This window comes from Gracilinanus agilis, chromosome 4, assembly GCF_016433145.1.
Source record: "Gracilinanus agilis isolate LMUSP501 chromosome 4, AgileGrace, whole genome shotgun sequence".
Classification (NCBI taxonomy): Eukaryota; Metazoa; Chordata; class Mammalia; order Didelphimorphia; family Didelphidae; genus Gracilinanus; species Gracilinanus agilis.
Genome location: NC_058133.1, coordinates 97100927 through 97124832, shown reverse-complemented (window position 1 = coordinate 97124832; position 23906 = coordinate 97100927). Strand labels below are relative to the sequence as shown.

Genomic DNA, 23906 nt, shown 5'->3' with positions numbered 1-23906 from the left:
TTATAAGATTACAGAATGTTTTGCTTGATAACACATGTATAACACAGATAAAATTGCTTATCAGATTCTGAAGCAGGAAGGTAATGGGGAGGAGATAGTTTGTATTTTATAACTTCAGAAATATTATGCTAAAATTGTTATTAAATATAATGAAGAAAATAAAATATCTTAAAAAATAAATTGACATCAGTGTCCTAAAACAAGTCATTAATACAAGTGGTTCTAAGCAGAGGTTTAGGGAAAATAGCTAAAGCGTTTAGCGAGAGCTTTCTCTTCAAGCTGATATCAATCCACTGATCATTAGCCTTTTGTCTTGGCATTCAACCAGTTGCAAGCACAACTAACTGAACTATCATGTAGCTACAATTCTCCAATTTGTCCCCCAGGATAGCAAGAGAGACATTGTCCAATGTCAAACTCTAGGTAAACTGTACTTTCAGTATTTTTGTGATTTGACAGTCTAGTAACTCTTACAAAAATAAATTACACTACTCTCCATGATCTGATTTTTAAGTATTCTCTTTTGTATTTATTGTTTCTCTTTCTAGATATTCCATAGTTTCTCTTTTGTAAAACTAATAATTTTTGCCAGGAATTAGAGATTGTCTTCACTTATAGCTGATACACTTCACACCCTTTACATGAAAAAAAAACTAGCACAACATTTCCTTTTGATGAGAACCTTTCCTGTTCTCTATGATATTCTGAAGATAAAGAATAACCATCAAATATATCAATAATAGAAAACATTGACCCTTTTAGATACAAGGAACACTTGAATTTTAAATCTGATCAAAGGGATTTCCAACTTCTACACATAATTCTCTTCTCTAGAAGCCTGTGAATCCTTCCTGTTATTTCAAAATAGACCACCCCCTAGAATTTAATCCCAGAATATAAGGAGAAATGATGAAGCCAGGAAATTAAATAACTCAATTTTTTATAATAAAGGTTTTATTGATGCATCTTTGTGTTTTATTAATTATTTCATATTTTAGCTTGTGCAGTTTAAAATGTGAACATTTAAAGTAAAAAGAAAATTGAATGAATGATGGACCAACTGTGTGAATATCCATAAACTGAAACATTTATTACCAAACAGAAAGTGGCCAAATAGGATAGCATGAGACTGAGCATTTTTCAAGGTTGTCATTTCCAAATAGTCATAAGAGATGGCTCACAGTATCATTCTTCCTTATTCTGTAGCTGAATTCCTAAGGAAATAAAACAACCAAAAGTAAAAGTTAGTAAACGAATAAAAATATTCAACTAACAAATGACTTGTATTAAAGAATGCTGCTATGCAAACCCTTCAATTTTGTATTTAAAAACATAGCAGTTTTGTGGGGAGAGAAGACAGAATTGTTTGTTAGAGACAGATAGATTTACCTTGAGGCAAACCCTCAACTATAGGGGAGGTTTCAATCAGTTGGAGAGTGACTGAACAAATTGTGCTATATGATTTGTAATAGAATATTATTGAACCATAAAAATGGAGGAGCTGGAGGATTTCAGAAAACCCTGGAAAATCTTCCATTCATTGATGCAGAATGCAGTGAGCAGAATCAGGAGAACACTGTGGACAATGACAGCAATTCTGTATGATAAACAACTGTGAATAACTTAGCTCTTCTCAGCAATACAATGAGGCAAAACATTCCCAAAGGATTCATTGTGAAAAATGTTATCCACCTCTAGAAAAAGATCTGATGGCATCTCAATGTAGATTGAGGCTTATAATTTTTCACTTTATTTTCTTCACGTTTTTTAATGTCTTATTTATCAACACGTGAACATGGAAATATGCTTTGTTTGATAGCACATGTATAACTATATCAGTTCACTCATGATCATCTCAAACAGGGGTAAGGGAAGAGAGGAGAGAATGCATTACTTAATATTTTAGAAAATGAATGCTTCAAGTGGTTTTTACATAAGACTGGAAAAAAAAAGTTTTACTGAAGGAAAAAAAGTGAATCATGTAGTTTTCTCATCATTACATACTGATGATCACAAAAATATTACAGTAATGCATACCTTTGAATCTTAAAGAATTACACTGGATTAGGGATAATGTCACAAAATAGGAGGAATACTCAGATCAGAAGAGCTCAGGATTAGCATAAAACTCACCACTATGGAAAGGTTATGTTATACACATATGGGATAATTGATTTTTCCTTCCACACATGTTGCTCTGAATGGAGGTGATCCCTCAGCCCTACGGTATCCCCAAATACAATAAAATTCAGTTTTTTGTCCTGTTCTTGAATAGATTTTTTCAGTGTTCTTCCATCTTAGTTGTATATTATTTCTCTTCATTATTTCTTCAGATACCGTGCATGCCTCTGAAAGATGAAAAGAATACTTATTACAATTGATAGTAGGTGTGTACAACTTTACATTTTCAAAAATTTCATTATGGGAACTTAAAAATATTTCTTCAGTAAAAATGTAAGCCAATTTTTTGCTATTTTTTACCCATAATGCTGAGTATTGTTGCCTTCAAACATGATAACAAGTGTTCAGAGCTGTAACTTCTCACCCAGAATCTACAGGAAGATATTCTTTCTTGCCACAGCAATCCAGGAGCTACCATCTCTGTGCTTTTTCAGTTTATTCCCAAACTAGAGTCTGAGGAAAAGACTTATCCTAGGAGAGGATAAAGGATCAGGTTTGTGGATAATTTTGTTATGTCGTTCATTTGTAGCCTTGAAAGACACAGAGAATTCTGGAAGAGGGTTGCATTTAAGAGGAAAATAAGAACATCAATTTTAAATATGGTCAGATGAGATTTTTATGGGCCATTCATAGTAAAATGTTAAATAGGGAATTTATGAACCTCATTGCAAAATTATGAGCTTGGTATATATATATATATATATATATATATATATATACATAAATCTTCTTAAATCTTTTTCAGATCTAAATCTATGCTCCTAACTTATCCAAAGATATAGTAGACATGGCATACATTTATTTTTCCATGTTATTAGCAAAAAGACATAGGAGATCAGAGGTTATGGCATAGTATTTGATCCTCTGAGCACCATCCCTACTAGTATAGATAAATTAACAATCACTCTTAAATGCATTTGACAGTATGCCAATCTAGGATGCTCTATAATTCAGACCAAATTTCCCTATTTTCCATGAGAACATCATGAGAAATTTCATCAACTCCCATGTTGAAACACAAGTATTCTGTATCTATGAGGTCCTCAAATCCAAAAATAATATTGATTTTTTCCATGTTGTTACCTTTATATGTATTCTCATAGAGAGTACTACTTCCTCTTGTAAGGACTAACAGACTATCACTTATAAAATATTCTAGAACTTTTCCAGATGTTGAATTCAAGCTGGCTAAGTTATAATTTCTATAATTTAGTTTTGTATACATTAAAAACCCTTTCTTTCCATCTTAAAAATAATACTATTTATTTCTTCCAAGACATAAGAGTAGTAAAGGCTTAGGCAATGGGGGTTGAATGATTCGTCCATTATCCCACTGTTTGGAAGTGTCTGAAGCCAGGTTTGAACATCTCTAGACCTGACTTCCAACCTCCTGAGTCACCTACATGTCCCCTTTTATATCCTTTTTGATGATAGTGATGCTATTGCTATGCTAAGAGTTTTCATTGCAGCAATTCTTTTGCCCCTATCCAGAAAACCCTATTTTCTAAGTTATGATACCATTATGGTATCCTATATTTGTAAGATCCCAAATCATGGATGAATAAAACATGAAAATTGATAGGCTTATTTTAAGAGGGCTTACATTCTTCTTATTTATTTTTATCATATGAGAGTGAAAAAAGAGAAATGTAGCATTGATTTTTTTGTTATTCCCTCATTAATCATATATTATCAGCATTTCTGGTCTTAAATTTCACTTGAGATTAAGTGAACATTGTTGAGTCTCCTAGTAAAAGAACTTTAACCCTTCTGGGATCATTCAATTTCTGCCAAGGTCACCTCAAGAAAAGGCCATCATTGCTGAGCTCCTTGATTCCTTTCTGAAAATAAATATTTTGTTAGGTTTTAATTTATTTTCCATCATGTCAAGAAGTTACTGATTGCTCAATATCTTCTGGTCCATTCAGAAACCTGATATGGGGATACTGATAGGCATTTATTCTGACTAAGTCACTGGAACTATAGGAGCAACCATTATCTTCAAGAAGAATGTGCAGAGTGAAAAGAAAAAAATGGCAAAGCACTCAACCTTGTGATATGTCACATTTGGGGAAAGAATGGAAAAACAAAGTCAAGAGAAGTAGAAATGAAAGTAGGAAAACTGTATTGTCCACAAAAAAACAAATGTAGAAGACAATTTCACTGTAAAGAAAGAGTGACAAATGATGCAAGAAATATGAAAAATGAAGTCATACTAAGAAATGATTTTAGCACCTAGATCTGGTTTGAGTGATCTCACTAGGTCAATCAATTGTTTTCTAACTACGTTCATTTCTTGAAGAAAAAAAACTTTTGCTGTATTTATTGGTTCTCCTTGGTTTTTGGGGAAAATACCATTGTCTCAATATTAATAGTCACATATTTTATTTGATCTTCACAAAACACTTCATAGTAAATAGGCAATCTTATTCCTAAGGTAGAAATGAGGAAATGGAGGACCAGCATAGCTGTGCCACAAGATATCAAGAAGATAATAACAAGATACCTGTCTACCAACAAGATAGACAGAAGTAAAGGAAGTTTGGTGGTGGGATTGGATCTCATATTAATTCAGAGGCCAAATATAGTACATTTTCCTTTAATTTATCTTATGCAAACAATTTAAAGTTAACAAAATTTGAGATGGCTTCTTCTTATTAAGAAATTATGTTAAAGTCTTGATCATCATTAGTTCCTTTAATCTAATAAACATGGAATAGATCAATATAGAAATGGGAACTCAAAGTACTCAAAAAATAGCATTACAGGAGAATGACTCCTCTCATATGTAATACCTCTCTTTCTTTCTCTTTCTTTAGCTAACATAATATTTTAGATGACAAAAATTTTTTTCTTTTAAAAAGTTCTTCAAAGCCCTCTCTGGGTTGTATATTTGAAAAGTAATTAACACTAAGTAATGCCAATTGAACAGCTCTTATAGCAAGTGAAGAAATTTCATTTAATTACTCTAAGACTTTTGTGTGTACTCTAGAGAGTTATCTTCATCATTGGCTCTTGGTGATTTCTGAATATTTTTGCTACTAGTTGCACCTTATTAGAATTAGTAGTCACTAATTCTAGTAATTACTAGAACTGAACTAGAATTAGTAGGACCACATAATTATGGTTCTACTGCTATCAAGACATTATTATAGTTATCATTTCTAGTTGATCAACATGGTAATTCCATATTCACTTTTCACTGAAAATAAGATATGTCCTGTGAACTCAATTATAGTTAGGTTACTACCTCTTTGGTTCCACTTAAACATTCTAGCAAGCAGAATCTAATGGTAACAATTATTTTTCAAGATTTTTTTTCTTTTGAAATTGTATTAGGCCCAATGATCTGGTTATTTTATACTCCTTTAAATTTAAAGTTCATTTAATTGATACTTTCTTGTCTGTTTTGATATGTTTTCAGAGAAATTAATTTTTCTCCAAGAGTATCTATAAAAGGATGTTAAACGTCTTACTAAATTATCTTTCCATAAGTTTTCATCTGGTCCACTCACTAATAATTAAGTTCTCATTAATTAGACTGTATTTTGGTCTGTGTCATGCTAATATTTCCTTTGTTAAATATTATTTTATTGCATTGTGCAAAAATACACAGGATTTGCTTATTATTTCTGCTCAAGTATATAATCAATGTTTTGCAAAGCAAATGAAGGGTATTGAGAAAATGCAATTTTTTTAGCATTAGTATTTGGAAATTGTGAATATGATTTTTAATAACAATCTAGTATCATATTTGTTTTATTATATAAAATCTGTGAGATTTTTCCAAGTCTGAGAAGAATCTTGATATTTTCTACTATTATTTTAATTTCAATGTAGTTTTACAATTCCCCAATTGTTTTCTCTTAGTAACTTAGATGTCATTAAATATAACTATGTGCATATATGTATAACAATATTATATTCTTGTTGTTATAATCATTAGACATATACTTTGGGGTGCATTATCCTCCAATGTATTGTTCATGGGAACTTTGATAAGCCATTCCATATGGGTATTTCCACAATTATTTTTTCCATTACTTTTGCTGTCTGTAATAATTATCCTATAGTGAGTTCTTTCAATTGTCCTCTTCCTTTTATTGCCCTTATTGCTCTGTTCAAGAGGGAAATTTTCTTGTCTACTTCAGGGTTTGTTATTGGGAAATTTGTGCTCTAGGTTACTTCTCATTCCACCACATTTTTGAGATTCTCTCACACTGAGAAAGTTCTTAATAGATGCCTATTCAATCAAGTGAAACTGCTCCAAACTCAGGACAGAAATGGCCAGCATTTGCTTTATATAATTTTAGAAGAACCCAAGATCAAATTCAGTTCCATAAATCTGACAATAATTCCTGATCCTGAGAAGGTGCAGATAAAGAATTCAAACTTTTTGGTGGTGGTCATGGCCACTAACCTTTCTTTTTCCTAAGTTATTAAGAAAATATCTAGGCTATTTGCAATTCTCTAATGGACTTGTGGGCACTCCCTACAATGAAGCTGATTTTAATTCAGAAATATCTTCCCTTATTATGCAACACTGTCTCTTTTTAACACAACTCAGGGCTTGTTAATTTTCTGGAGTTTGAATGGATATGTTTTGTCTGGAAATATTTTTTATCTTGAAAAATTTTCATCAAGAGTCTGTTTGGAATTTATTTGTATCTGAGTACAAGATCAGTGAATATGTTCACCATTCTGTTAGCTTAATCAAATGGAGGAAAATTCTCAAAATAAGAAAATTATAAAATTCTTTACTTTAGGGCCTATGAATCAGTCAACTTTGCATATCAAAAAGTACCTAGCAAAATGAGTTAAAATTGTCCCAAGTATCGTAAAATACATTGTGTAATATAAAAATTGAAACACATAGAAAATGGTGTAAGGTGGAGTTAAATTGCTCTTTTTATTTCCTAATGTAGAAAATAAAGAATAATACACTTTGAGTACTGAGGGAAAGAAATACATCATTTTTTTTCTGTTCAGTTACTGCTCCCAGTAACCAGGGCATGATCAAATCAGAATAAGAAGGCTGAGATATAGATTTAGTCACAGAATAATAACAACTCTTAGATGGGGGAATGACAAGGCATAAAATATTGGAGAAATATTATTATAAAATGAAGCATGAAAAAGTATTCCTTTGAGAATTATTAGTGGAGTCAATTTTGTTTATTTGTATTTAATCACCTATAATACTATCTCATGACATTTTAATTGTGGAAGCTGATCATTTCATTCAGTAATGACATTTTCCTAATGAACTAAGAGTCTATTTAGTACATACCAAGGCACGTTGGTGGGTCTGTCCATTTTCCATTTTTGCATGTCACAAATTGGGAACCCTGTAGCACATAAAATTTTTGACATATATATTGCACTCTTGATTCTGGTGCATATTCAGATAATGGGAAGGTTGCGGTGTCTCCATTATTAATAGGTGGAGGTGGTCCACATTTTCCAACTTCCTCTGAGAATGGAAGAATTTTATTTGGTAAGAAACATAAATCAAATAGGAAATTGAATTACAACACTAATTATGAATTTGATAACCATTGCACATCCTTCAGTTTCTCATGCCACCGAACCCTGCTACACATCTTTTCAAATTCTAACTAGAATGGAAGTGATTTGGGTACATGGCTAATTCTCTATCCATACGGAGACTATCTGCACTCTACTTCCATATGGCTCACCATCTTGATTTCGCTAGGTTCCTTCACTCTCATTTTTTATTAAGGGTTTATGGAGTCAATTAATCAGTCAGTCAATAAGTGTTAAATTAATATCTACCAAATGCTATGCACTTCACTACATATGATGTTGGATAAAAGAATAAATAGGTCCAGCAGCCAGAGGAAAAATGCCAAGGGCATAAGAATTATCCTTAATAATGAGGACTAAATAGGAGCAGAAAGCCTGAGGGAACTAGTGGTTGTAAGAATGCTAGTCTTCCTAATTTTTAATATTAACCAACTATTTAAGCATGTGTTGAGAAGTCTTAAAGAATTCTTAATGCATTTGTAGAGAATGCATGACTCATTCATCTTGTGGAGGATATGGAAGTCACAGTGTGATTATGCTCAGAAGTTCTATTTTAAAAACATTTTAATATTAAAAAATATATATATATATATATAAAATTGTAGATTCAGGATAAGCTGAGTATCATGAAACCAGTTAAAATTATAGGATCTGAATCAAATAAGACTTATTATTTACTTAGGGACCATTTATCAGAAAGGAGTGAATGAAAATAAAAAAGAGTCTAATTTCATGGCAAGAGAATAGGTCTCCTTAGTTAATAATTTAAGTCACCCTAGCAATCATCACTTTCTAAGAAAGGAATCAGAAAAACTTGAGTAGATGAGAAGGAATGATGATGTTTTAAAATAGAACACAAAATACATTAATAAGGTAGGTAGACTCAAAGTCAGAGGTCATGGCTTATTACAGGCCACGTTTCATATTATAACTAGAATTTATGTAACTTTCTAAGATTTACAAAGCATTTTACATGTTATGCTACTTGAGCCTCACAAAAACTGGGTAATTTAGGTGCTATTATATTCATTATTTTACAGTAGAGGAAGCTAAAACATGGTGAGATAAAGTGTTTATAACACAAAGTAACAACTTTGTGGGGCAGTATTTGAACTCAGATCTTTCTGATTCCAAGACCAGCTTTCTATCCATTGTGATAGGTGATTGATTACCTCAACTAATACATTTAGGAATTTAAAAATGGAGTCAGGTGGTTGAGATAAAGAATAAAAATCTGGTGTAACTCCAAATACAGACTTTATTCTCTCTTACCCTAGGTTGCAACACTACTACCTTCTCTCCTCAGGAATAATGCTATAAGGAAAGAGGAGTGTACAGCTAAGTCCTAAACACTAGTTCACATATTTTTTTATTCCTTTTTAAAAAATAAAGCCAGTGCCTGCTCTTTCTGGCCTTTAAACCTTATGAGAGAAGCAATAATTGGATTAAATAAAAGCAGGAGAGATAATGGTAGAGTGATAGAGATAATAAGATAATAAGATAGAGATAATGAGATAATAAATATAGCTTTGATCTGTGTTGAACAAGAAAGTCCACTCAGCAATTCTGTCAACTATTAACTCAATAGCAATATGACTTTCATTATGCTGTCTTAAAGTAGGTGGAAGAGGAGGTGAAGATATTTTTTCCATTGCTTCTTTTGCTACCAGGGTCCATTGGCACTGACTGGTATTTTTCTAGAGAATGTGAAAGAAATCAGAAGCTGTTGCTGAATTTCTTTTATAGATTAATCATTGTCAAACTCTTTCATCTTCTCTGTATTCAACACCTTGGGAAGTTTATAGCATGTCCCAGTGCAGGGAAATGCACCATCTATAAGAAAAGTGAATCCCCAAAAGACAGTTGTGCAATCTTTTTATACTTTACCCCCATGTACTCTTTCCTTGCTACTCTTTCCCTCCCTATGTAATTTTATTTATTCCATTAAGATATGTCTCAATTATGTATATATATATGCATATATATATAAATTTTATACTGTTTTAAATTTATGAGTTCCAAATTCCCTATCCATATTCTTCTCCTCTTTCCTTTTGAGAAAGTAAGCAATTTAATTGATTTTACATGGGAAGGTAGGCAAAACATATTTCCATATTAATCATGATGCAAAAGAAAACATAGATGAGAAATTCCCCACCTAAACAAAGTAAAACATAAAAGGATGCCTCAATCTGCATTCAGTCTTCATCATTTCTTTTTTTCTGGAATACAAAAATATTTTTTCTTTATAAGTCAAGGATGAAATAGTATAATTGTTTTCCATCATGATCATATGCCACAACTTGTTTAGCAGTTCCCAAATTAAGGGAATCCCATCAATTTCCTAATATTTGCCACCACAAAAAGAGCCATTATAAATATTTTCATACATGTAGGTCTTTTTCCTTTTTAAAAAATTCTCTTTGGCATATAGACCTAGTTTGTGGGGCCTTTTATAACCCTTTGGGAATAATTCCAAATTGCTTTCAGAAAGGTTGTATCAGTTCAAATCTCCAACAATAGTGCATTAGTGTCCTTGCATCCTCCCATTTCTTCTAACATCTATCATTTACTTTTTTATGGAGTCATATCAACCAATATGATGTATGTGAGGTGATACCTCATTGTAATTATTATTTGTATTTCTCTCATAAAACATGATTTAGAGAATTTTTTCATGTAACTATGAATGGCTTTGATTTTTCTTCTAAAAACTGCCTATTCATATCTGTTAAACATTTATGAATTGATGAATGACTCATAATTTGACTCAGTTTCCTATATATTTTCAAAATTAGGCCTTCATCAGAGAAACTTGATGTTAATTTACCTCAGCTTCCCACATTCTTTCTAATCTTGAATGCATTGGTTTTTTTTCTTCAAAAACTTTTGAACATAATGTAATCAAAATTATCCATTTGTCATCTCATAATGTTCTCTGTCCCTTATTTATCATAAATTCTTCCATTATCCATAAAATTGAAAGTTAAATCATGCTGCTTAATCTGCTTATGATAATCATACTTATATCTAATTCTTGTACCTATTTTGAACTTATCTTGGTACTCAGTGCAAGATGTTATTCTATACTTAGCTTCTACAAATGCCTTTCCTGTTTTCCCAGAAAATTTTCTGTCAGATGGTGAATTTTTGTCTCAAAAGCTTGGAGGTTGGATTTATTAAACACTAGAATAGTAGTTTATTACTCTCACTATTCTTTATTGTGTACCTAACCTATTCCACTCAACTACCACTCCATTATGAGACAATACCAGATTGTTTTGATGATTACTAATGTGTAATACTTCTTCAGATGTGGTAGGTTAGGTTATCTTCCTTCACATTTATTTTCTGATATCTTACCTTCTGACTCAGTATCAATTCTAGGATAGAAGCACAAGGGGTAGAAAAATGGGGTTTAGAGACTTGCCTAGGTCTAACATAACTAGAAAATGTCTGAGACCAAATTTGAACCCAGGTTCTCACAACTTCAAGCCTGGTGCTCTATTCACTGTAGTGCCTAGTAGACCCCTGACATTTATATTTCATTTATATCCTTGATATTCTTAAGCTTTCGTTCTTTCAAATGAATTTTGATATTATTTTTTCTCTCTGTATTAAATAGTTTCTTGGTACTTTGGAATGGCACTTTATAAGTAAATTAATTTAGGTAGAATTGTCAATTTTGTTTTCTTGCTTCATTCTACCCATGGGCATTTAATATTTCTCTGATATTTGTAGTATACAGAATTGGGGACATATAGTTTTTTCTAGCTTTGGCTGAGTTCCAAAAGCTGTTAAGTTTTGGAATCTTGAGGGAAAGAGGCAGTTGGCTGGATCTTCTGTAGAGGGAGGTGGTCAATGAGCGGGCTGCTTTGATTATCTAGCTTTAATATTGAAATTTAGCCTAGCTTTGTTATATTTACTTAAATTATTATTTTAGATAAATCCTTTATATCTTCCTTTCCTAATACCACCCTGCCTTCCCTCCCTTATCTTATGTGTCTGTGGAGTTAATAAGGAGAGTAATTAGAGACGAATTAAATCTGTGAAGAGTTATCTAATTGACAGCATTAGTTATAGTTAGTCAAACCATCATTTATTCCCTTTAGATAGCCATGACATTTTGTAAAGCTGAGTTTAAAGGCAGGTCCTTACTCAGACTCCATCTTTACTTCCCTTCCCCCACCTGAGGTTCCTGAGACAACTGATAGGGCTTTCCTTTGATCCACCTTCCTAACAAACATCCTTCAAACAAAATAAACCCTTTGTGTTTCAATAGCCCTATTAGTGTAATTTGTCTGTTAGTTATCAAGTGGGAAGAAGAGGGAAAGAGACAACATACTCTGGGCTTAGAGGGAAGCTGGGGCATCCATCTTGAAGGAAGGTGTTACTTCAAAACAATACAATTCTTTAAAGAGCAGAGTGGAAGATAGAACAAATCAAACTTCCATTTCTGAAGCCCTTAATGAAAGCCAACATGGAATTTGCAATAGCCCTGCATCTTAACAAGTATCTCATGTTGGCGTGTTGAGTGAAATCTAGATATTGATGTACTAACGGCCATGATTCTAAATTTGGGTTCATCCTAGTTTTGGTCAGGAATTTTTCCTTTTCCGAGGGAGTGTAAAATTCCCCCAAAAGAAATTCGACATCGTCGAAACTAGGGTTAAAAAGTGTGAACACCCACTTTAATTCTTTTAAACTTTTGTAAGGTTTTTCGTAGAATCTGGGAAAACGGCGTTTTAAAACCTCCATATCACTAGGAGTGAATGCCTTGTATGTTTTGACATGTACCACCCCCTCTCCAGGTTGCACAATAGTCCTGTCTACTATTGGTAGGACAGAGACCACTGCATTCTATATTGGTTGATGTTTCTCTGTTTCCTTTTCCCCCCAAAATTTTGATTCTACGATTTCAAGTTGTAAGATGGTATGGTTATCGAGTTCATTCCCTTCACGTAATTGCCTCAACACTTGGAACAGTAGTTTTATGTTCTCAACTAGTTCCTTGTTATCATTTTCTTGTTTTGAATCAGATGCCTTATAATAGTTAAACAGATGAGTCAGGACTGCTTTTAAAATTGCCAAAAAATGCCATAGAGCCAGAACAATTGCCACTGCTGTTGGAATGAAGCATATGCATTCAGCTAAAGTGAATGCAAACCATTTATAATAGTCGTAGATTTCAATTAATTGTTGTATCATGTTTGATACTTTTACCAGCCAAAATGCACACATTCCCTGCATAAAAGACCAAATAAGCAGTGATAGACTGCTTAATATAAAAATCAATCTTGTGCAATTCATTTTCTTTTTCTTTTCTTCAGAAGATAGGTTTCGTATGACTTGGCTCGCCAGAATGTTATGTTATGTGGGTAATTTTGAGGAAACGTGTTTGGGATAAGGGAAATTGAAAGGAGGATGTTGGAGACTTGCTAAGTGGGTAATCTCGGTTTCAGGTAGGCTGGGATTAAAGGAGATTCAGGGTATAATAGGACTGAAGTCAGGAGTATAACACAGAAGGGAAACAGAGATCTTTTAGGGAGAAGAGAAGTTAAACTAAACAGACAAATATAGCAGGCTTACAGACTGGGACTTAGACTCAAACACAAGCTGAGGGAAATAGACTAGACTGAAATTAACAAACAGGCTTTAGTTAATTTCACAGGAAGGGACCTGTTTTTAAGTAACAGCTTCCTTCAAGATGGATGCCCCAGCTACTCTCTAAGCCCAGAGTATGTCATCTCTTTCCTCTAACTCTCTCTTGATAACTAACAGACAAATTACATTAAATAGGGCTATTGAAACACAAAGGGTTTATTTTGTTTGAAGGATGTTTGTTAGGAAGGTGGATCAAAGGAAAGCCCTATCAGTTGTCTCAGGAACCTCAGGTGGGGGAAGGGAAGTAAAGATGGAGTCTGAGTAAGGACCTGCCTTTAAACTCAGCTTTACAAAATGCTATGGCTATCTAAAGGGAATAAATGATGGTTTGACTAACTATAACTAATGCTGTCAATTAGATAACTCTTCACAGATTTAATTCGTCTCTAATTACTCTCCTTATTAACTCCACAGACACATAAGATAAGGGAGGGAAGGCAGGGTGGTATTAGGAAAGGAAGATATAAAGGATTTATCTAAAATAATAATTTAAGTAAATATAACAAAGCTAGGCTAAATTTCAATATTAAAGCTAGATAATCAAAGCAGCCGGCTCATTGACCACCTCCCTCTACAGAAGATCCAGCCAACTGCCTCTTTCCCTCAAGATTCCAAAACTTAACAGCTTTTGGAACTCAGCCAAAGCTAGAAAAAACTATATGACCCCAATTCTGTATACTACATTACATAGATTTGACTTTATTTGTGAGAAAAGTGTTTTGTAACTACATTCTTATGTTGTTCTTGGGTTTCTCTTGGTAGGTACACTACCAAGTATTTTATATTGTCTGTAGTTATTTTGAATAAAATTTCTCTTCCTAGCTCTTCCCTGCTGGACCTTGTTGGTAATATATAGAAATGCTTCATTTAGATGGGCTATATTATATCCTGCAACTGTGTTTAAGTTCTTATTTCAACTAGTTTTTTAGTTGCTTCTCTTGGAATCTTGAAGCATACCATCATATGGTCTGCAAAGAGTGAGAGTTTTATTTCTCACTGTCTATTCTACTTCCTTCAATAATTTTTTCTTCTCTAACTGGGATATTTAGCTTTTCCTATAAAATATTGAATAATACTGGTGATAATGGATATCCTTGCTTCACCACTGATCCTACTGGGAAAGTTTCTGGCTTATTTCTGTTACACGTTTGCTGGCGGTTTTAGATGGATTCTAATTCATTTATTCATATTCTTATTAATGTTTTTAGTAAGAATGGGTGCTATATTGTTAAAAGCTTTTTCTGCATCTTTTGAAAGTATCATATATAAAAAAGAAAGTATCATATGATTTTTTTTGGTTTTGTTTTTTAAATGGTCAATTATGTTGATATTTTCCCTAGTACTGAACCCGCCTTTCATTTCAGGGTAAATCTTACTATAGCTTATGATATTTGTTATATATTGCTATAATCTATTTTTTAGTATATTATTTTAAATTTTTCATCAATATTCATTTTGGAAGTTGACCTATAGTTTTCTTTCTTTATTTTGGCTATTCACTAATTATAGATGTCTTGGAATATTCCAGGGAAGGATGAATCATTAGTTCTCTAAAGAGTTTATTTACATATCTTCTTCAGGGGACTTTGAGATCTTTGATTGTCATCATAATCAATTGATTTATTGGTTAAAGTTAGCCTAATCAATTTTCTTACTCAAATGACAGCATTTTGGAACTTTAAATTGTGCAAACTTTTATTATAATTATAAATGTCTAGATCATTTGAAAAGAAAAACTCTTTAGAGGTTATCTGGCCTAACCCCCTCATTTTGTAGAGATGGAGAAATTGAGGATCATCATAGGGGTAAAGTAAATTCCCTAAGAAACAAAGTTAATGGTAAATTTGTGATTTGAATAAAAGTCCAGTACACCACTGTACATTTTTCACCCTGAACTTTTACTCTACTCTACTGCCTTCATACATTGAAGATAACTGAAATCATTGTCTCTGATTAGTCAGTTCCTCTCAGAACTTCTATTTTAAAGTAAATCCAGAACAATCAAATTTACTCCTTCACTCCATTTGGATCTCCTTTCCTCATTCTTTTGTGTTGTTGTTTTTTTTGTCATGTCCCTTAGGTTTCTTCCCCTATTTATCTCAACCTTCTCTTTCCTTTTTTTAATATACTTTCTTCCCCAGTTAGAATGTAGCCTCTTTGAATGCAGAGATTGTTTTTCTTTTTTTACTAGGTTTATATTCCCAAAGCTTAACCTAGGTCTGGGCACAAGTTAAGCCCTTCTGCTGTCTTTTCATTGCTATCCTATTACTAAGCTCCCTAAAAATAGTGAAAACAAATTAATTCTTTGTGTTCTTGTAACAAATAATCACTCACTACTTACTGGTTAAAAATTATTTAGTTAAATATGATAGGGCAATGGGTTCAATCTCCCAAAGAAGCTAATTTTGACCTACAATTGTTATGCTTTTATACCAATATTTTCAAGGAACACATTTGAAAGTATCATTATAAATTACATGCCTTGGAGTTCCAGGAAGATGGTGGTGTAGACAGAGCCAATCTTAAAACCTCTGTACTCTTACACACCGAGATAGAAACCAATGTGCTTTGAGAAGAAAGAGGACCAAATCTAATAACGGGACAGAGCACGGGGAACCCTACTGCAGCATAACTAAAGAGGTATGCCAAGATAAAGGCTTCAATTCTTGAACTATCGGGACTGAGGGCATAGAAGGGGAATCCCAGGATCCCAGGACACCTCCCCCATGTGCTGTGAGGAGTCTCCAGAGGCTGGGGAAATCTCAGGGCCAGTGGGTGCACTGGTCAGGAGAGAGGGCCTTGCTGGCATTGGACTCAGGGAGTCAAACACAGGCACTAGAGCGGTGACTGGAGGAGAAAACCAGAGAAACACAGCAAAAACGCCCAGAAGATGGTGGCTTAGAGAGAGCCAAACCCCAGAGCACAGATAGCTTGGCTTCCTCATACCAAGATAGAGAATGCAAGGCTTAAAGAGGAAAGAAAACCAGATCAAACACAGTGGATAGCACAAGGGGACCCCACTGCTGGAGAACTCAGTTCAGAGAAAACACTCCTTCTTGTCACCCCACCTTTTTTGTTTGTTTGTTTGTTTTTCCCTCCTTTTGAGGTTTTGAGGTTTTAGCCTCAGGGCAGATTAATCCAATCAATACAGGACTAATCCCAACAATTGGACAGATAGAGAAGTCTTCCCAGGGCAGACAACCTCTGCCCCTGGGGGGGAAGATCTTTCATCAAAGATCATTAAATACATCTGCTCAAACTAGAAGAATAAGGAAGGGAAAAACATGAGTAAGCAACAGAAAAAGAGAAAAGAAATGACAATTGACAGCTTCTTTCAAGGAAGTGAAAAGGGAGCAAATGAAACAGAAATAGAAGAAGAGGAAGTAGTTCCAGTGAACTGGACACAGGCTTTGGAAGATCTCAAAATTCAATTAACTCAAGAATTTAAAACTCGATTAATCCAAGAACTTCAGGAACTCAAAAACAATCAAGAGAGGCTGAAGACAATTGGAAAAAGGAAATACATGAGTTAAAACAAGAAAATAAAGTCTTAAAAGCCAGAATTGGCCAGCTTGAAAATGAAGGAAAGAAGGTAAAAGATGATCTACAAAGAAAATCAGACCAGAAAGAGAAGGATTACCAAAAAGCAAGGGAAGAAATTCAGTCTTTAAAAAACAGAACTCAACAACTAGAAGAAAATGACTTCACAAGGCAGCAAGAATATATTAAACAAAATAAAAAAAATGAAAAATTTGCGGAGAATATGAAACACCTCATTGATTCAATCAAAGATCTGGAGAACAGAGATAGAAGAGACAACTTAAGAATTATTGGTTTACCAGAATATCATGATAAAAGAAAAAGTTTAGATAGCATTTTACAAGAAATTATCAGAGAAAATTGCCCACAAATTCTTGAATAAGAGGGAAAATTGGAAATTGACAGGATCCACAGATCACCTCCTACATTTAATCCACAACTAACAACTTCCAGGAATATTATAGCCAAATTCAAAAACTACCAGACCAAGGAAAAAATATTACAAGCGGCCAAAAAGAAGACATTCAGATATCAGGGAACCACAGTTAGGATAACACAGGATCTGGCTGCATCTACATTGAAGTACCAGAAGGCATGCAACACAATATTCTGGAAAGCAAGAGAACTGGGGCTACAACCAAGAATCAACTATCCAGCAAGACTAACTATATTATTGCGGGGGAAAGTATGGTCATTCAATAAAATTGAGGACTTCCAAACATTCATCAAGAAAAAACCGGACTTAAACAGAGAGTTTGCTGCCCAAACCCAGAACTCAAGAGAATCAACATAAGGTAATTAAGAGAATGGGGGGAGGAGAAAAAAATTCTTTTCTTTAAGGGACACAACAAGTTCAATCAATTTATATCCCAAGAAGAAAAGGAGGTATTGGAAAATATTAAAAATTATTATTACCAACAGGATAATTAGAAGAAGTTTACATAGAGGGAACAGGGAAAAACTGTATAGGATGAAATGTCAAGAGATATATAAATATATATACATATATATATGTGTGTATATGTATGTATAAATATATACAAAACTAGGCGCAAAGAAGATAACAATAATAAAAAAAGGAAAGCAAACAAAAAGGAATAAATTTATATTCCATAAAGAAGCACGTGGGATCAACAGGGAAAAATAACAATACACTGTAAGGGTAAAGAGGTTAGAGAGAGGGAATATTCAATACTTAAGTGCATTGAAATCAACTTAGAGAAGAACAATCAGATCCACAGGGGCAGAAAATTGATTCACTACCTATAGAGAAGTAGAAGGGTACAAACAGATTGGTGGGGAGGGAAGCAATACTAAGGAGGGAGACGGCTTGGGGGGGAGCACTGCGTGACTTTAAAGAACAATAAGAGGGGAATAAAAACGGAGGGGGGGAGAAAGGGAAGTACAACAAGGGAGAGGATTATAGAAACTGATTAAAAACAAAACACTGGTATAGAAGGAAACAGTGAAAGAAGAAAGGACAGGACTAGGAGAGAGAATCAAAATGTCTGGGGATGCAGAGTTGATAATTATAACTCTGAATGTGAATGGGATGAACTCACCCATAAAATGGAAGCAAATAGCAGAGTGGATTAGAAACCAAAACCCAACCATATGTTGTTTACAAGAAACACACATCAGACAGACAGACAGACATAGAGTGAAAATGAGAGGATAGAGCAAAATCTTTTGGGCTTCAAGTGAGAAAAAGAAGGCAGGGATGGCTATCATGATCTCTGACAGAACCAAAGTAAAAATAGATAAGGTTAAAAGAGTTAGGGAAGGTTACTACATCCTAATAAAAGGCAGTATAAACAATGAAGAAATATCAGTACTCAATATGTATGCAACAAACAGAATAGCTTCCAAATTTCTAAAGGAGAAGCTAGTGGAGCTCAAGGAGGAAATAGCAAAACCATACTAGTGGGGGACCTGAACCTTCCCCTACCAGATCTAGATAAATCAAACCAAAAAAATAAATAAGGAAGAGATAAGAGAGGTGAATGAAACCCTAGAAAAATTAGAGTTAATAGATATTTGGAGAAAAATAAATAGGAACAAAAAGGAATACACCTTCTTTTCAGCAGCCCATTGAACATTCACAAAGATAGACCATGTAATAGGGCACAGAAAAATGTCAAACAAATGCAAAAAAGCAGAAATAATAAATGTAAAGTTCTCCTATCATAATGCAATAAAAATGGTTATTAGGAAGAATACATGGAGAGGCAAATCAAAAGCTAATTGGAAATTAAATAATATGATTCTCCAAAATAATTTAGTGAAAGAACAAATCATAGAAACAATTAATAATTTCATTGAAGACGATAACAATGATGAGACATCTTACCCAAACCTATGGGAGGCAGTCAAAGCAGTTCTAATGGGAAAATTTATATCACTGAGTGCACATATTAAGAAATTAGGGAGGGCAAAGGTTAATGAATTGGGCATACAACTTAAAAACCTAGAAAATGAACAAATTAGAAATACTCAGATGAAAACTAAATTAGAAATACTAAAAATCAAAGGAGAAATTAATAAAATCAAAAGTAAAAGAACTATTGAATTAATAAATAAGACCAGAAACTGGTATTTTGAAAAAACAGATAAAATAGGCAAAATATGGGTTAATCTAATTAAAAAAGGAAAGAAGAAAACCAAATTAATAGCATCAAAAATGAAAAAGAAGACCTCACCTCTAATGAAGAGGAAGTTAAGGCAATCATTAAAAACTATTTTGCACAATTATATAGCAATAAATTTAACAATCTAGGTGATATGGATGAATATTTGCAAAAATATAAATTGCCTAGATTAACAGCAGAAAAAATAGAATACTTAAATAATCCAATATCAGAAAAAGAAATTGAAAAGGCCATTAAAGAACTCCCTAAGAAAAAATCGCCAGGGCATGATGGATTCACAAGTGAATTCTTTCAAACATTCAAAGAACAATTAATCCCAATACTATACAAATTATTTGTTATAATAAGCAAAGAAGGAGTCTTACCAAACTCCTTTTATGACACAAATATGGTACTGATTCCAAAGCTAGGCAGACCAAAAACAGAGAAAATTACAGACCAATCTCCTTAATGAATATAGATACAAAAATCTTAAATAGAATACTAGCAAAAAGACTCCTGCCCTGCAAGTGATCAAGAGGGTTATTCATCATGATCAGATGGGATTTATACCAGGAATGCAAGGATGGTTCAACATTAGGAAAACCATCCACATAATTGATCATATCAACAAGCAAACCAATGAAAATCACATGATTATCTCAATGGATGCTGAAAAAGCCTTTGAGAAAATACAACACCCATTCCTACTGAAAACACTAGAAAGTATAGGAATAGAAGGTTCTTTCCTAAAAATAATAAACAGTATCTATCTTAAACCATCAACAAGCATCATATGCAATGGGGATAAATTAGAAGCCTTTCCAATAAGATCAGTTGTGAAACAAGGATGCCCATTATCACCTGTTTTATTTAACATTGTACTAGAGACACTAGCAGTAGCAATTAGAGAAGAAAAAGAAATTGAAGGTATTAAAATAGGCAATGAGGAGACTAAGCTATCACTCTTTGCAGATGATATGATGGTCTACTTAAAAAATCCTAGAGAATCAACTAAAAAGCTAGTAGAAATAATCAACTTTAGCAAAGTTGCAGGACACAAAATAAATGCACATAAATCATCAGCATTTCTATATATATCCAACACATCACAGCAGCAAGAAGTAGAAAGAGAAACACCATTTAAAATCACCCTAGACAATATAAAATACTTAGGAATCTATCTACAAAACAAATACAGGAATTATACGAAGATAACTACAAAACACTTTCCAAACAAATAAAACTAGATCTAAGCAATTGGAAAAAACATTGATTGCTCATGGGTAGGAAGAGCTAACATAATAAAAATTACCATTCTACCCAAATTAATTTACTTATTTAGTGCCATACCTATCAAACTACCAAAAACATTTTTACTACATTAGAAAAAAACTATAACAAAGTTTATTTGAAAGAACAAAAGATCAAGAATATCAAGGGAAATAATGAAAAAAAAACGTGAAGGAAGGTGGCTTAGCAGTACCAGATATTAAGCTATACTATAAAGCAGCAGTCATCAAAACAATATAGTACTGGCTAAGAGATAAAAGGGAGGATCAGTGGAATAGACTTGGGGTAAGTGATGTCAGCAAGACAGTGTATGATAAACCTAAAGAGCACAACTTTTGGGACAAAAATCCACTATTTGACAAAAACTGCTCGGAAAATTAGAAAATAATATGGGAGGGATTAGGTTTAGATCAACATCTCACACCATACACCAAGATAAACTCACAATGGGTGAAAGACTTAAATGTAAAGAAGGAAACTGTAAGTAAATTAGGTGAACACAGAATAGTATACTTGTCAGATCTCTTGGAAAGGAAAGATTTTAATACCAAACAAGAGTTAGAGAAAATTACAAAATGTAAAATAAATAATTTTGATTATATTAAATTAAAAAAGATTTTGTACAAAGAAAAATCAAAATCAGAAGGGAAACAACAAACTGGGAAAAATATTACAAAAAATTCTGACAGAGGTCTAATAACTCAAATACACAAGGAGCTAAATCAATTGTATAAAAAATCAAGCCATTCCCCAATTAATAAATTGGCAAGGGACATGAATAGGCCATTTTCACATAAGGAAATCAAAAGTATCTATAAGCACATGAGAAAGTGTTCTAAATCTCTAATAATTAGAGAAATGCAAATCAAAACAACTCTGAGGTACCAACTCACACCTAGCAGATTGGCCAAAATGATAGCAGGGGAGAGTAATGAATGTTGGAGGGGATGTGGCAAAATTGGGACGTTAATGCACTGCTGGTGGAGTTGTGAACTGATCCAAATATTCTGGATGGCCATATGGAACTATGCCCAAAGAGTGATAAAAGAATGCCTGCCCTTTGATCTAGCCATACCATTGCTGGGTTTGTACCCCAAAGAGATCATAGATAAACAGACTTGCACAAAAATATTTATAGCTGCACTCTTTGTGGTGGCAAAAAACTGGAAAGCATTGGTCTGCCCTTCAATTGGGGAATGGCTGAACAAATTGTGGTATATTTTGGTGATGGAATACTATTGTGCTCAAAGGAATAATAAACTGGAGGAATTCCATGTGAACTGGAAAGACCTCCAGGAATTGATGCAGAGTGAAAGTAGCAGAGCCAGAAGAACATTGTACAAAGAGACTGATATACTGTGGTAAAATCAAATGTAATGGACGTCTGTACTAGCAGCAATGCAATGACCCAAGACAATCTGAGGGATTTATGGAAAGGAACACTATGCACATTCAGAGGAAGAACTGCAGGAGTAGAAACACAGAAGAAAAACAACTGATTGGACACTTGGGTTGATGAGGACATGATTGGGGATGTAGACCTGTAAAGACCACACCCAAGTAACTATCAATAATGTATAAATAAGTCTTGACTGACCACACATATTAAAACCAGTGGAAATGAGAATTAGCTATGGCGGGGGGTGGAGGGGGGCTGAAGGGGGTGAAGGGTAAGGTAAAAACATGACTAATGTAACCATGGAAAATTTTTCTAAAAATAAAAAATTATTAAAAAAATAAAAAAATTTAAAAAATTAATTACATGTCTTGTTATCCTCCTAATACTTCTGTTCATTTATTTTTAAGATTACATATAGTGCTATACCTTTGCATTCAGGAAGGTCTGTCCAGGTCTTATTGTTGCAAGTTACATCTGATTTCCCATACAGTTTAAGAGATCCAGTACACCTATAACTCACTACTTCACCAGGCTCATATCGATCCTTTATATTCGTTATAATTTCAGCATTTTCAATATGAGGTGCATATTCACAAGAGTGATCTAAAAAGAATTCAAGATGCATTTTAATCAATTATAAAACTGGTTATTTTAGATATAGAGTTCTTTGAAGAGAGAATGAAGTTCCCAATATTTTAGAAATGATGAAGAGAATTTTGAAAACAAATAGAAAACTCTGGAGCTGCCTTACAATCAGGAGATAAAACAAACCCCCCCACCCTAGAATACAACATCTGTATAATCAATGAATGTTTTATGGAGAACTTATGGAGAAATATAGATAAGGGTTATATAGAATGTTAGAAATCAAGGAGTAATTGGTTATGTGTCCACTGCAGTATTAAAGAAAAAGAATAGAGCTTTTAAGGAAAAGTTTATATCATCATCAAAAGAATCCCTACTTTAAATTTAGAGATTCATCTTTAACACTAACTCAGAATCAAACTTATAACATCGCATCTTCTCTCCATTAATCCTCCTTTTTTCCTAGTTTTATGCAGAGAAAGTTCTATCTTATTTTCCATGAACAATGAATTTGTGAAATTTTCTGTATATTTCCATAATAATACTAATATATATTCATAAATTTTCAAAAATTAAAGAGGAAAGTATTTACCAAAGACTCATAATTACCCCAAAGGTCCAATTGGACTAGAAACAATGAAAAAGAAACCTCAATAAGTTTTTACATTGAGTCAATATTTTTAATGGAAAGGACAGTGGACAGGAAGTCTTAGGTATCAGTAATCTAGATGAATATGTATCACTAACAGTTTAGATGATTTTCAATAAATAACTGAACCTTTTAGGCTCATTTCCAAGTCATGGGCATTTCACTTACCCTTGATTAAAGTAATAGAAAAGAAGAGACAATATTGTAAAATGCTAGTCTGAGAAGTAGAGAGTAGAAGAGAGGAAGAAAACATAGGAAGGGATTAGAATTTTGGATTTCATCAGACCCTTTTTTGCAGACTATAAAGTTATTTAGCATTATTTTTACAGTATTGTGAGGAATCTACTAAATGCTGTTCTGACTAAACTAGCAGAGGGAGTATCTTTACTTTTCTGGGAAGATAGAGTTTCCCCAAATGTAA

General features: G+C 33.3%; 1 protein-coding gene across 2 annotated transcripts in view; it reads right to left on the bottom strand.

Moving 5' to 3' along the window:
• Positions 1–932: 932 nt before the first annotated feature.
• Positions 933–23906, bottom strand: part of CFH (complement factor H) — a 167608-nt gene continuing 144634 nt past the window's right edge. For both annotated transcript variants that reach the window (XM_044676386.1, XM_044676387.1), the window contains 4 exons: positions 22678–22854; positions 7472–7654; positions 2134–2348; positions 933–1214 (listed from right to left, as the gene is read on the bottom strand). In XM_044676386.1, the coding sequence (XP_044532321.1) occupies positions 2152–2348; positions 7472–7654; positions 22678–22854 (557 nt within the window). In that variant the 3' untranslated portion in view covers positions 933–1214; positions 2134–2151. The remainder of the gene's footprint in view (positions 1215–2133; positions 2349–7471; positions 7655–22677; positions 22855–23906) is intronic.